At 37.6% G+C, this 16,413-nt stretch overlaps 1 protein-coding gene across 12 annotated transcripts in view; it reads right to left on the bottom strand.

The window, feature by feature from the left end:
• Positions 1–16,413, bottom strand: part of CCDC171 (coiled-coil domain containing 171) — a 322,836-nt gene that overhangs the window by 141,140 nt on the left and 165,283 nt on the right. For all 12 annotated transcript variants that reach the window (XM_025431987.3, XM_025431986.3, XM_025431994.3 and 9 more), the window contains 2 exons: positions 3,559–3,785; positions 2,889–3,071 (listed from right to left, as the gene is read on the bottom strand). In XM_025431987.3, coding sequence (XP_025287772.3) covers positions 2,889–3,071; positions 3,559–3,785 — 410 coding nt within the window. The remainder of the gene's footprint in view (positions 1–2,888; positions 3,072–3,558; positions 3,786–16,413) is intronic.

Raw genomic sequence — 16,413 nt, 5'->3', positions numbered from 1 at the left:
ATGGTCATTAAATGTTAGAAATCATCGCTTGAGAACACTACACCTCACAACTGTGTGTCAAAATATAAATATATAAATATATATAAATATATAAATATAAATATATAAAAAGCACTTACCTCATTCCTTCAATTATTACTTCAATTAATCCTATTTTTTTAAAGATTTATTTATTTATGATAGACACACAGAGAAACAGAGAGAGAGAGAGAGGCAGAGACATAGGCAGAGGGAGAAGCAGGCTCCATGCCGGGAGCCCGAAGTGGGACTCAATCCCAGGACCCCAGGATCGCGCCCTGGGCCAAAGGCAGGCGCCAAACCGCTGAGCCACTCAGGGATCCCCAATTAATCCTATTTTTATTTCACATTAAACATTTCTTGGAATATATGCCTAGCTTTTGCTGTAAGCCAGTTATTCAACCAAAGTTCTTACAAGAGTAAGAGTTACTCAAACTCTAACATTCTCTCTGGATTCTAGAAACTGAGTCCTGATTACTTCCAAACTAATCAAAGATGTTAACTTGTTTTCCTAAGACTTAGCTGTGGACTAGGAAATCACATTGTATAGAATATCTAGAATCCCCCATACATATTCCAGGAAGCAACATAATGATCTTCCAATTTTCAGGGAAGTCACTATTATCTACACCTAAAAAAGTTGACTAGATTCTAAATCTCAAATTGTATCAATAGCTGTTTCTAAAAAAAATAAAAAAAATAAAAAAAATAAAAAAATAAAAAAAAAAAAAAAAAAAAAAAAAAAAAAAAAAATAGCTGTTTCTTTCCATTTTGGCAGACCACCTCAACATCCCAGATTTAGTTAGCATACGCAAAATTAAAAGCAAATCAAAAGGAGGCAGAGATACACTCCAAAGGATCTGGCTTTGAAAATTATAAATAGTCTTTATGATTTAAGTGTAATGGCAAAAGAAAATTAGGGGGAAAATGAAACATTTATTAATAGAATAGTCAAATAAATTGACATATCCATATGATAGAATAGTATTCATTTATCTAAAATGGGATTAATAACAAGTGACACAAGAAAATGCTTATAGAACTGTAAGTAAATATTAATATTTGTATATATTTTTTGCAAATTGTACATGCAAAATCATTCTAAACTACAACTGTATGTAAGAGCGTACATCTGCACATGTACACACAAAAAATGTAGGAAACAAAACTCATCCATAATTCAATAATAATTCATTATGAGTAGTAAGATTAGACTGATTTGAACTTTCTTCTTTATACTTTTTTGTATTTTTATTTACAGTTATCACATATTACTTTTTTTTTTAGATTCTTTTTATTTTTCATGAGAGACAGAGAGGGAGGGTGGGAGAGGCGAGGCAGAGACACAGGCAGAGGGAGAAGCAGGCCCCATGCAGGGAGCCCGACGTGGGACCCAATCCCGGGTCTCCAGGATCAAGCCCTGGGCTGAAGGTGACACTAAACTGCTGAGCAACCCGGGCTGCCCCACATATTACTTTTATAATTAAAAAATGTTGAGGTAGCTCTATAATTTTACCTTCTCTGAACAAAAAACTAAGAAAGTAAGGAAAAAATTGGTGTCTTTAGACATTCACCAATAAGAAAACTATTCCTTATCTCCAATTGGAAAGTCAATTCACGATTACTTGATCTAATTTATAGAACTTTTGGCCCTTTCAAGGTGTAGCTATTTGAAATAATAATTAACATTAGCAATTTACATTATCATAGGATTAGTAACTAAACTGCTCTCTGCCACTCTCTTTCCACAAATGTTAATACTGCAAATTCCAAATTAGCCACTTAAAGTGAAGTTGAATCTACACAAAACTTAGGTTTCCCAAAGAAGGGGGTACTAAAAGTAGCTTATTGCTAGATTTAGGAAACAAATTTTGCATTTTTATTTATATTTGTTGTCATCAGTTGGATACAATTCTAAAGTTTCAGGTTAATCTTTTAACTCTATATTCCTATATCTACATTAAGAATAGCAGTGCTACTAATTAACCCAGGCAGCAAGGTGGCAAATAGAATACGTAGATATCTCCATTTTATTGTGCTTCATATATTTACACATTCTGATCTTGATTTAATGTTATTTGTTATCCAGCCTTTCTTTTCTTAGCTATCTTCTGCTTAAATAATACACAAGTACAATGAAGTTAGATTGAACATTTCTTTGGAAAAGCAATTTAATTTAAATGAAAAAATCTAGTTTACTCAAAATAGTAAATATAAAAGGAAAAGAAAGGACATCCCACCTCCCATTCCAAACATTAGGTTCTTCACCTGGAAGAAGCATTTTATTATTTTTAGTATACACTTGGGGGTTTGTTTGCTAACGCAGTTAATCTCTCCTAACTAGAACTTCCTTTTTCTACACTTTGAGCCACAGTGTACATTTTAACAGGAGTTTAACAGGACAAAAAATCAGTACTCCTTTAAGCATCTGGTATGACTTCTGTTTTTTTGAGCCATAATGAAGATAGAACATCATTTCAGGTGTACAACCTGTTGATGATACACTTACGCGTTACAATATGATTACCATAGTTGCATTAGCTAACACCTCTATCATGTGACATAATTATCATTTCTTCTTGCGGTGAGAACATTTCAGATCTAGTCTCTCAGCAACTTTGATATATATAATACAGTATTGTTGGGGAATTTTAGAAAGGAAGTTTTCTGAAGGAAAAGAAATCGTATTCATGGGACTTTGACACTAAAACTCAAAAACAAACAAACAAAAGGTTAGAACATATATAGATAAGGAGATCATATATGCATGTATATATGCCTATGTATATATATGTATATATATGTTTATGTGTATGGTTATCACAGGAGAGCTCACTAGAGCCACAGTATTTTAAATCGCACATACTTACAGACTGTTTAAATTCATTTAATTGCATCTGGAGACCCTGGGCTTTGTCAATTTCCTTTTTCATTTCATTCACGTTTCGTTTGAATTCTGTGACCTCCAAGCGCAGTGAGCGGCGTTCCACCTCTGCTGCATGCAGTCTTTGTGTAAATCCAAATATTTGCTTCTGTAATGATGCTGTGGTTTTCTGTTGTTAATCAAGAGCAATTTTACAAGCAGTAACTACAGGTTTACTAATAAATCAATAGCAATGGCCATTTTACCAACTTAAATGTGTCTTAGATTGTACAGAGAACAATACTAGCTGTAACTGAAACTGAGAGGTGAAAGCTTTATTTTTTATGTGACCAATAATTTGGTTGATATGGAATGAACAACTGCAGAAAATAAATAATCGAGATAGCTAGAAAAGGGAACTGACATCTGTTTATGTCTCACAGCATTCTGCTGCAGTCTACTTATAGAAAACAGTAAATTCACAACTCATGTCAGAACTTCTGTATTCTGATTTTTAGACACTTGAAAGTGCTATTACACATTGCATTAAGAGATTACATGAAATCTAAAGGAAATCTAAATATATTCACGCACAACTAATTTAAACTACAAATAAGTGTGATTCAGAGTTAAATTTACAATCCTAAAGTCACTATTTAATGAGATTGTATACCTACCAAAATGGGCACATGGCCACGTAGACCATACTTCAGGGCCAGTGTATTTACTTTATGAAGTCCACGAGCCAACCTCTGAACCAGAGAATCTTTTTCTACATATGTAATACTTCTGTTACTATGCAAAGGTATACTCTCCATAGCCAGACTAATTTTATCCATGAGTTTGGCAAAAGAATTCTTGGCTGCCCCTATGAGTATATGTCCACAAATTCTGGAATTTGGATCTTCGGGAGGAAAAAAAGAAAAAGACACAGAAAACATGTGAACTGTCTCTTGTTCATTTCGCAACTCTGCCAATCACAACACAATTAAAATATTTTCTCAATTATATAATTCCCATTCACCTGTAGATAGTCATTCAAAAAGTCCTCTCCTACATTAATTTTCAATATGAAAAAACGAATGCAGAAAATAGCTCACCTACTAAGCAACATGTCTAAAGGAAACGTCGTATTGTTTACACTGAACGCTATGACACTAAAATTTTATCATCATTCTTTTCTTTTTTTTAAAACCTAACGTAAATTCATTTTCTATTTACGACTACTGAAGCTTGTTACCTTAATGTCATACTATTTATATTCTCAGACAAGAAAATATAATTTGCCTTATTCTAAGGCAATTAAAATTTTACAACGACAATTACTTATTTCCCCACAGGATTTTGGTAATCATCCCTCTCACATAATGGACTTAAGGTCCCAGCATATCCAACATGGCCTGCTTGCTGCTGGATTCATCAGGTTTGTAATTAATAATTGTGTTTAATGTTGATAAATAAAATTGTCAGTGCACTTTCTACTAATTGGCATTCCAGATAATAGTTAATAGATTTATTTATGCCTTAATAAAAGTCGTGTAATTTAGTTTTCCCTCTGCTAGGCAGGTCTTAATCTGTCATTATTTGTTTTATGATGCTATCCATGTAAAATGACAAGCATAGAGAGATTTTCAAGAGCCTCTGATGTTGGAATTAATTTAAACCTTGTCTTTACATCATAAACACAAAAAGCATATTTGGCCAGTTTTATCCAATAGAAATATGTTTTACAATTTTAAGAATACATATGGTTCAACACTAAAGAGCAACATTGGCTGAGAAGGTGGTCAATCAGTGGTTTCCTGAGTCAGAAATAACAATCTCACAGAGGCCCTGTGTTAAAAAATGTGAGGCTTATTTTATTTCTTTATTCTTCAGTGGATAAAAATGAATACTTTTTTTAAATATTTATTTATTTGACACAGACAGAGAGAGTACAAGCAGAGGGAGCAGGAGAGGGAGAAGCAGGTTCCCTGAAGAGCAGGGAGCCTGATGTGGGGCTCAATCCCAGGACCCTGGGATCATGACTTCAGCTGAAGGCAGACACTTAACCAACTGAGCCACTCAGTCTCCCCAAGAGAGATAAATTTCTAAATTTATGCAGCAGTCATGGGGTGCCTGGGTGGCTCAGTTGGTTAAGAATCCAACTCTTGATTTGGGCTCAGGTCATGATGGAGCCCTGTGTTAGGCTCAGCCCTCAGTGGAGAGTTTGTTGAAGATTCTCTTTCTCCCTTTCCCTCTGCCCCTTCCCCTGCTAGTATTTTCTCTCTCTTTCTCTCTCTCAAATAAATAAATAAATCTTTTAAAAATTTATGCAGCAGATTTTGGAAACCACATTGCCTAGAAGTTATACATAAAATAAAACTGTAAATTGGATAAAAGCATAATATCTCCATGTAGCATTTATTTCTATCTGTTACTGATGCATTGACTTCTAAGAATATATGGTGATATAAGTTTAATTCTATATGCCTCTCATGAACATACTCTCTGAGAATCCCATTGATGGAAGGCATAGTAATTATAATGAAAATACACAGTTCTTTTGTTAACAATCAATTCTTTAAGTCATGAATAAAAGAGTTCAGTAGCTTCATATACCAATTAACATATAATAAAGAACACTGATTTAAAAGAATTACTGAGGGGCACCTGAGTGGCTCAGTGGTTGAGTGTCTGCCTGTGGCTCAGGTGGTGATCCCAGGGTCCTGGGATCAAGTCCTGTTATCAGGCTCCCTGTAGGGAGCCTGCTTCTCCATCTGCCTGTGTCTCTGCCTCACTCTGCCTGTCTCTCATGAATGAATGAATAAATAAATAAATAAATAAATAAATAAATAAATAAAATCTTTTTTAAATAAAGAATTAAAAAAAAAAGAATTAGTGAAATAGTGTCTAATGGATCACTGTTGAGTGAATAAACAGTAAAATTTATTTTACCTATAACATTCAATATAATACATCATTCCAGTGTCTAATATATGTATTCCCTGTTTCTCAACTGGCTTGCAACTCCTCAGCTATGTCCTTTGTTATCTCAGCAAACCCCATATTTGCACTGTGCTAGCCTAGCATATATGGATATTTTTTTGTATGTTTATTGGAGTAATTATATTTATTTTTATGTTCATAGCAGCTGCAACAATGCTGAATATAATGATTACTGACATTAAATAATACCAAGAAAAATTAATTAATATTAACTTGAGGAGGAGGTGCAAGATGGCAGAAGAGTAGGGTCCCCAAATCACCTGTCTCCACCAAATTACCTAGAAAACCTTCAAATTATCCTGAAAATCTATGAATTCGGCCTGAGAATTAAAGAGAGAACACCTGGAATGCTACAGTGAGAAGAGTTTGTGCTTCTATCAAGGTAGGAAGACGGGGAAAAGAAATAAAGACACAAAAGGCATCCAAGGGGGAGGGGCCCCGCGAGGAGCCGGGCTGAGGCCGGGGCGAGTGTCCCCAGGACAGGAGAGCCCCGTCCCGGAGACGCAGGAGCTGCACCGACCTTCCCGGCGGAAAGGGGCTCCCAGGGAGTTAGAGCAGGATCCAGGAGGGACGGGATGCCCTCGGGCTCCCGGGGGCAGTAACAGAGAACCTGCGCCCCGGGAGAGTGCAGCCGAGCTCCCTAAGGGCTGCAGCGCGCACGGCAGGACCCGGAGCAGCTCGGAGGGGCTCAGGGGGCGGCTCCGCGGAGGGGGCTGCGGGGCGGGAGCAGCTCGGGAGGGCTCGGGCGGAGGAAGAGGCTCCGTGCGGAGGGGGCTGCGCGGTTCCAGGAGCAGCTCGGAGAGCTCGGGCGGCGGCTCCGCGGAAGGGCCTGCGCGGCCCGGGAGCGCGAATCCAACAGCGCAGGCCGGGAGCACTGCGCGCCAGGACACAGCCCAGGATCCAGCCTCGCCCCGGGACAGGCAGAGGCCGGGAGGGCCCAGGACAGCAAGGACACTCCTGCCCCGAGCTGAGCGGAGCAGCGGCCCCGCCCCGGAGCCTCCAGGCCCTGCAGACCGAGAGCTCCGGAGTTACTGCGGGAGCTGAATCCAGGGCTGCAGAGCTGGCCCCGCCACTAGGGCTGTTGCTCCTGGGGCCTCACGGGGTAAACAACCCCCACTGAGCCCTGCACCAGGCAGGGGCACAGCAGCTCCCCCAACCGCTAACACCTGAAAATCAGCACAACAGACCCCTCCCCCAGAAGACCAGCTAGACGGACAAGTTCCAGGGGAAGCCAAGGGACTTAAAGTACACAGAATCAGAAGATCCTCCCCCGTGGTTCCTTTTTTTTTTTTTTTTTTTTTTTTTGCTTTTTGATTTGTTTCCTTCCCCCACCCCTTTTTTCTCCTTTCTTTCTCTTTTTCTTTTTTTTTTTTTTCGTTTTTTTCTTTTTTTTTTTTCTCTTTCTCTTTTCTTTCCTTCTTTCTGTCCTCTCTTTTTCTCCTTTTCCCAATACAACTTGCTTTTGGCCACTCTGCACTGAGCAAAATGACTAGAAGGAAAACCTCACCTCAAAAGAAAGAATCAGAAACAGTCCTCTCTCCCACAGAGTTACAAAATCTGGATTGCAATTCAATGTCAGAAAGCCAATTCAGAAGAACTATTATACAGCTACTGGTGGCTCTAGAAAAAAGCATAAAGGACTCAAGAGACTTCATGACTGCAGAATTTAGACCTAATCAGGCAGAAATTAAAAATCAATTGAATGAGATGCAATCCAAACTAGAAGTCCTAACGACGAGGGTTAACGAGGTGGAAGAGCGAGTGAGTGACATAGAAGACAAGTTGATAGCAAAGAGGGAAACTGAGGAAAAAAGAGACAAACAATTAAAAGACCATGAAGATAGATTAAGGGAAATAAACGACAGCCTGAGGAAGAAAAACTTACCTTTAATTGGTGTTCCCGAGGGCGCCGAAAGGGCCAGAGGGCCACAATATGTATTTGAACAAATTCTAGCTGAAAACTTTCCTAATCTGGGAAGGGAAACAGGCATTCAGATCCAGAAAATAGAGAGATCCCCCCCTAAAATCAATAAAAACCGTTCAACACCTCGACATTTAATAGTGAAGCCTGCAAATTCTAAAGATAAAGAGAAGATCCTTAAAGCAGCAAGAGACAAGAAATCCCTGACTTTTATGGGGAGGAGTATTAGGGTAACAGCAGACCTCTCCACAGAGACCTGGCAGGCCAGAAAGGGCTGGCAGGATATATTCAGGGTCCTAAATGAGAAGAACATGCAACCAAGAATACTTTATCCAGCAAGGCTCTCATTCAAAATGGAAGGAGAGATAAAGAGCTTCCAAGACAGGCAGCAACTAAAAGAATATGTGACCTCCAAACCAGCTCTGCAAGAAATTTTAAGGGGGACTCTTAAAATTCCCCTTTAAGAAGAAGTTCAGTGGAACAGTCCACAAAAACAAGGACTGAATAGATATCATGACAACACTAAACTCATATCTCTCAATAGTAACTCTGAATGTGAACGGGCTTAATGACCCCATCAAAAGGCGCAGGGTTTCAGACTGGATAAAAAAGCAGGACCCATCTAGTTGCTGTCTACAAGAGACTCATTTTAGACAGAAGGACACCTACAGCCTGAAAATAAAAGGTTGGAGAACCATTTACCATTCGAATGGTCCTCAAAAGAAAGCAGGGGTAGCCATCCTTATATCAGATAAACTATAATTTACCCCGAAGACTGTAGTGAGAGATGAAGAGGGACACTATATTATACTTAAAGGATCTATTCAACAAGAGGACTTAACAATCCTCAATATATATGCCCCGAATGTGGGAGCTGCCAAATATATAAATCAATTATTAACCAATGTGAAGAAATACTTAGATAATAATACACTTATACTTGGTGACTTCAATCTAGCTCTTTCTACCCTGGATAGGTCTTCTAAGCACAACATCTCCAAAGAAACGAGAGCTTTAAATGATACACTGGACCAGATGGATTTCACAGATATCTACAGAACTTTACATCCAAACTCAACTGAATACACATTCTTCTCAAGTGCACATGGAACTTTCTCCAGAATAGACCACATATTGGGTCACAAATCGGGTCTGAACCGATACCAAAAGATTGGGATCATCCCCTGCATATTCTCAGACCATAATGCCTTGAAATTAGAGCTAAATCACAACAAGAAGTTTGGAAGGAACTCAAACACGTGGAGGTTAAGGACCATCCTGCTAAAAGATGAAAGGGTCAACCAGGAAATTAAGGAAGAATTAAAAAGATTCATGGAAACTAATGAGAATGAAGATACAACCATTCAAAATCTTTGGGATGCAGCAAAAGCAGTCCTAAGGGGGAAATACATCGCAATACAAGCATCCATTCAAAAACTGGAAAGAACTCAAATACAAAAGCTAACCTTACACATAAAGGAGCTAGAGAAAAAACAGCAAATAGATCCTACACCCAAGAGAAGAAGGGAGTTAATAAAGATTCGAGCAGAACTCAACGAAATCGAGACCAGAAGAACTGTGGAACAGATCAACAGAACCAGGAGTTGGTTCTTTGAAAGAATTAATAAGATAGATAAACCATTAGCCAGCCTTATTAAAAAGAAGAGAGAGAAGACTCAAATTAATAAAATCATGAATGAGAAAGGAGAGATCACTACCAACACCAAGGAAATACAAACGATTTTAAAAACATATTATGAACAGCTATACGCCAATAAATTAGGCAATCTAGAAGAAATGGACGCATTCCTGGAAAGCCACAAACTACCAAAACTGGAACAGGAAGAAATAGAAAACCTGAATAGGCCAATAACCAGGGAGGAAATTGAAGCAGTCATCAAAAACCTCCCAAGACACAAGAGTCCAGGGCCAGATGGCTTCCCAGGGGAATTTTATCAAACATTTAAAGAAGAAACCATACCTATTCTCCTAAAGCTGTTTGGAAAGATAGAAAGAGATGGAGTACTTCCAAATTTGTTCTATGAGGCCAGCATCACCTTAATTCCAAAACCAGACAAAGACCCCACCAAAAAGGAGAATTACAGACCAATATCCCTGATGAACATGGATGCAAAAATTCTCAACAAGATACTGGCCAATAGGATCCAACAATACATTAAGAAAATTATTCACCATGACCAAGTAGGATTTATCCCCGGGACACAAGGCTGGTTCAACACCCGTAAAACAATCAATGTGATTCATCATATCAGCAAGAGAAAAACCAAGAACCATATGATCCTCTCATTAGATGCAGAGAAAGCATTTGACAAAATACAGCATCCATTTCTGATCAAAACTCTTCAGAGTATAGGGATAGAGGGAACATTCCTCGACATCTTAAAAGCCATCTATGAAAAGCCCACAGCAAATATCATTCTCAATGGGGAAGCACTGGGAGCCTTTCCCCTAAGATCAGGAACAAGACAGGGATGTCCACTCTCACCACTGCTATTCAACATAGTACTGGAAGTCCTAACCTCAGCAATCAGACAACAAAAAGACATTAAAGGCATTCAAATTGGCAAAGAAGAAGTAAAACTCTCCCTCTTCAACGATGACATGATACTCTACATAGAAAACCCAAAAGTCTCCACCCCAAGACTGCTAGAACTCATACAGCAATTCGGTAGCATGGCAGGATACAAAATCAATGCCCAGAAATCAGTGGCATTTCTATACACTAACAATGAGACTGAAGAAAGAGAAATTAAGGAGTCAATCCCATTTACAATTGCACCCAAAAGCATAAGATACCTAGGAATAAACATAACCAAAGATGTAAAGGATCTATACCCTCAAAACTATAGAACACTTCTGAAAGAAGTTGAGGAAGACACAAAGAGATGGAAAAATATTCCACGCTCATGGATTGGCAGAATTAATATTGTGAAAATGTCAATGTTACCCAGGGCAATATACACGTTTAATGCAATCCCTATCAAAATACCATGGACTTTCTTCAGAGAGTTAGAACAAGTAATTTTAAGATTTGTGTGGAATCAGAAAAGACCCCGAATAGCCAGGGGAATTTTAAAAAAGAAAACCATATCTGGGGGCATCACAATGCCAGATTTCAGGTTGTACTACAAAGCTGTGGTCATCAAGACAGTGTGGTACTGGCACAAAAACAGACACATAGATCAGTGGAACAGAATAGAGAACCCAGAAGTGGACCCTGAACTTTATGGGCAACTAATATTCGATAAAGGAGGAAAGACTATCCATTGCAAGAAAGACAGTCTCTTCAATAAATGGTGCTGGGAAAATTGGACATCCACATGCAGAAGAATGAAACTAGACCACTCTCTTTCACCATACACAAAGATAAACTCCAAATGGATGAAAGATCTAAATGTGAGACAAGATTCCATCAAAATCCTAGAGAAGAACACAGGCAACACCCTTTTTGAACTCGGCCACAGTAACTTCTTGCAAGATACATCCACAAAGGCAAAAGAAACAAAAGCAAAAATGAACTATTGGGACTTCATCAAGATAAGAAGCTTTTGCACAGCAAAGGATACAGTCAACAAAACTAAAAGACAACCTACAGAATGGGAGAAGATATTTGCAAATGACATATCAGATAAAGGGCTAGTTTCCAAGATCTATAAAGAACTTATTAAACTCAACACCAAAGAAACAAACTATCCAATCATGAAATGGGCAAAAGACATGGAAGAGAAATCTCACAGAGGAAGACATAGACATGGCCAACATGCATATGAGAAAATGCTCTGCATCACTTGCCATCAGGGAAATACAAATCAAAACCACAATGAGATACCACCTCACACCAGTGAGAATGGGGCAAATTAACAAGGCAGGAAACAACAAATGTTGGAGAGGATGCGGAGAAAAGGGAACCCTCTTGCACTGTTGGTGGGAATGTGAACTGGTGCAGCCACTCTGGAAAACTGTGTGGAGGTTCCTCAAAGAGTTAAAAATATACCTGCCCTACGACCCAGCAATTGCACTGTTGGGGATTTACCCCAAAGATACAAATGCAATGAAACGCCGGGACACCTGCACCACAATGTTTATAGCAGCAATGGCCACGATAGCCAAACCGTGGAAGGAGCCTCGGTGTCCAACGAAAGATGAATGGATAAAGAAGATGTGGTTTATGTATACAATGGAATATTACTCAGCTATTAGAAATGACAAATACCCACCATTTGCTTCAACGTGGATGGAACTGGAGGGTATTATGCTGAGTGAAGTCAGTCAGTCGGAGAAGGACAAACATTATATGTTCTCATTCATTTGGGGAATATAAATAATAGTGAAAGGGAATATAAGGGAAGGGAGAAGAAATGTGTGGGAAATATCAGAAAGGGAGACAGAACGTAAAGACTCCTAACTCTGGGAAACGAACTAGGGGTGGTAGAAGGGGAGGAGGGCGGGGGGTGGGAGTGAATCGGTGACGGGCACTGGGGGTTATTCTGTATGTTAGTAAATTGAACACCAATAAAAAATAAAAAATAATAAAAAATATTAACTTGAATGGTATGTCAAAGTTATTCTTTTTAAACAAAATAAAAGCTCATCATTTGGGATGCCTGGGTGACTCAGTGGTTGAGCATCTGCCTGCAGCTCAGGGTGTGATCCTGGGATCCTGGGATCAAGTTCCGCATAAGGCTCCTTGCAGGGAGCCTGCTTCTCCCTCTGCCTATGTCTCTGTCTCTCTCTCTGTATCTCTCATGAATAAATACATAAATAAATCTTTTTAAAAAATAAAAATAAAAGCTCATCATTTAAAGAAATTTTCAGCTATATCAAAGTAATAAAATTTTCACAAAGAGCCTTTAAAAGCAAAAATCAACTACAATTAAATTTTAATGAGTAACAGTATTCTACTATCTCATAGAAACATATTTGTGTAGGCACTGACCACTCTGAAAGGTGAAATTGAGTGACAATATAATCCTACAAGGCATTCTTCTGAATTTTTAAGAAGTAGGAAAGAGGCATATATGCTTTAAGTTCCTGACTGCTGACTCTTAAGGAATTACAGAAAGAGCACTAAATATTTATGCTTTGATGAGTGAGAAGTGTTTTTGTGACATACTTCGCATTATACAGTATAGAGTACAATTAATTCAACACTAAATAAATGAAGAAACAAAAAAAAAATCCTCCAGTGACATAGTGGTAGAATTACTTAAATAAGGACACAGAAATAAGAGATAAGATCATTGAAGCATCTCATATCTACCTTTGTCTAAGCTGCTTAAATGTTTGCTACATTTAATAAATTCTTGCTTATGTAAAATACATTTATTAATCACTTTCCTTCTATTTAATAGCATGTGTCTTTTGAGAAAGTATCGGACTCTACTGGACTTTTTCCAATAGCAAAGGCTATATCATACATTTAAAGTTAAAATCTTTATAATAAACTCATAAAGAATTGTTTTGACCAGTAATTCTAAACCTGTGAGGTACAGATCTTGGGGCAGGATGGGGGAGCCTGAAAAGTTATTTGAAGGGTTTATCACTTTTAAGTAGAGCAACCATTGCCACTTTGATCTTTACTTAGCCCTAAAAAAAATATACAGCATGAATAATATATGTTCATGATGTTGTGGGTAATAAAATTAAAAATCCTTTAAAACATTATCAAAGTCAACTGCTCCTAAAAAAACAACTATCATGTGTGGAGAGAGCAGTCTACAATGTCTTCTTACCAAAATGGAGTCCTCAAACTCAGAAAGATTGAGAAACACTCTTTTAATGAAAATGGAGATTCATGAGTAATTATTTAACTAGTATGTATGTAACACATAATTATTTAATCATAATGTTGGTCATCAGTATAATATTAATAACAATGCATAAAAATATGACAACAACAAATGTTAATCATGAGTAATGCTAATGCCTTAAATTCCAACTCAGCTCCACACACTTGGGAATATTTTGTCACCCTTGACATCTCCATCTCCCTTACCATCTCCACATCCCATCGTCAATATTTCTCCAATCTATTCAGTGTTTTCTGTGATCATGACCTTATCTCATCTGTATTCTTGCAAGCATCTCCCTACTCTTCTTCAGTCTTCTCCTTATCCGACCCATCCTCCACCATAGACAAAGTACCTTCTAAAACACAAATACAACGGGCACCTGGGTGGTGCAGTTGGTTGAGCATCTGACTCTTGATTTTGGCTCAGGTCATGATCTCCGGGTCATGAGATCGAGCCCCAAATTGGGCTCCACGCTGGGTGTGGAGTCCTGCTTGAGATTCTCTCTCTCCCTCACCTTCTGCCTCTAACCCTCTACCCCCACTCACACACACACACACATGCACTATCTCTCTCAAAAATAAAATAAAACAAAAAATACAAATATATACTGTCACAACTACTGCTTTTAAGCCCAGATGAAGATCTAGGAATAAATTTCAAACTCCTTAAAACATTGCCCATAAGGCCCTACATGATCTGATCCCTGCTTACTTTTTCAGGAACACCTTTCACTATTAACCATTTATATGCGACTCTTTTCAATTAATCCCAACATATCACAATCTTAAACCAAAAATAATGCTTGTGTCTCCAAATTGCTAATAATTTGGAAAATATGAATGTAGACATAATTTTCAAACATGAGAACCAATCATTATAGCAAGATGTTTGCCTCAAAGCAATATTCTAACAGTAAATAAATACATACATACATACATACACATACATACATAAATCAACTATGAAAATAGCTCTAAATGCTATAAGCAAAAGTAATGACAGATTTACCATATTTTAAAACATCAAGATGTACATATGTAAAGAGCAGCACGATACTAGTATTAGAAGAGTTAGAGAAAATCATGGAATAGACCAGAGAGGGGATCCCTGGGTGGCTCAGCGGTTAAGTGCCTGCCTTTGGCCTTGGGCGTGATGCTGGAGTCCCAGGATCGAGTCCCATGTCGGGCTCCCTGTGTGGAGCCTGCTTCTCCCTCTGCCTGTGTCTGTGCCTCTCTCTTTCTCTCTCTCTTTCTTCTCTGTGTCTCTCATGAATAAATAAAATCTTAAAAAAAAAAAAAAAGGACTAGACCGAGAGAGAGACAGGAAATAGATCGAAGAATGTATAATAATAATTTAATACATAGTAAATGGCGTATCTTAATTCAGTAAGGAAAAGGTGGGTGACTGAACTGAAAAGTACTATGACTAACTGCGATCATCTAGACACAAATAAAAATCATTTCCTTACTACTTAAACCAAAAATAACCCCATATAAATCCAAGATCTAACATAAAAATTGAAAATACTAGACTAAAATACGAGCAATTCAACCTTGACATAAGACTAGGATTCCTAAGTAAATTACCAACAGAAAAACCACAAAATAAATATTTAATAATTTAGCTATATAAAAATTAAAACACACAAACAAAACTAAAATACAAACAGTAAAATTATTTACATGATACAGAGCAAAGTGTTAATACATGTGATACACAAGTTCTTATAATTCCATAGGAAACACACACCCCATATATGAACATGAGATAACTGTAAAAGAATATGAATGAATGTAGAACAAATGAAAAAATATGCAACCTAATAAAAAATGCAAATAAGCAATAGCATAGTTTCTTTTGCCTTTCAAATTAATAAATATGAAAAAGATCATCAAAATTTAACATGCCAAAGGCATTATGAGGAAACCAGCACTCTCCATACTGTTCATAGGAGCATAAGGTAAAAGAACTTTCATGAAAGGCACACCAGCAATTCTTTCCAAATGTAAAATATACAAACTCATTTCTCAGGAATTTAGCCAAGGAAATAACAGTACAAACATAATTTTTTTACATAAACATGTGAATTACATCACAGTTCATTACAGTATTGCTTATAATCATGGAAAATTTTAAGAACACCAATATTCATCAACAGAGAATTCAGAGTAAACTATAGTATATATAAACAATGGAGTAGTATGTAACCAAATACAATTAATAAAGTATACCTACTTTATTGACATGGAAAGGCATTTAATTATCCATTGAGTAGAAGAAAATTATAATGAGGCATGACTGTATGAAACTGTGAAACTGTGTGACTGTCTATAGATATTTGTACATATGTATGGGTAGTCTGTAGAATCTGTACACGGTAGCTCATATATATAAGGACACTGTGTTAGGCAACAGGAATGAAAAATCTAGAACACTGATTAAGAATCAAAAGCTCTTGTTTCTATCTGTATTATTTATAAATAATACTAAAGATATAAATGCCCAATAATAGGACAATCCAAAAACATATCTTGACTCAGACAAATAATATTTGGGGGAATGATTAGAACAAAGGAAATTTTATTGAGATGCAGTTATCAACCTATTTCAAGTTTGGTTATTAATGTAATAAAAGTAAGGTAATATACTTAAAACACAGACTTAAATTAATTTTTTAAGGGACTCCTGGGTGGCTCAGTGGTTGAGCGTCTGTCTGCCTTTAGCTCAGGGCGTGGATCCCACGTCTGGGTATCGAGTCCCGCATCGGGCTCCCTGCAGGGAGCCTACTTCTCCCTCTGCCTATGTCTCTG

Source organism: Canis lupus, chromosome 11 (assembly GCF_003254725.2).
Source record: "Canis lupus dingo isolate Sandy chromosome 11, ASM325472v2, whole genome shotgun sequence".
In the NCBI taxonomy this organism is placed as follows: domain Eukaryota; kingdom Metazoa; phylum Chordata; class Mammalia; order Carnivora; family Canidae; genus Canis; species Canis lupus.
This window is presented reverse-complemented; position numbering and strand designations above follow the sequence as displayed.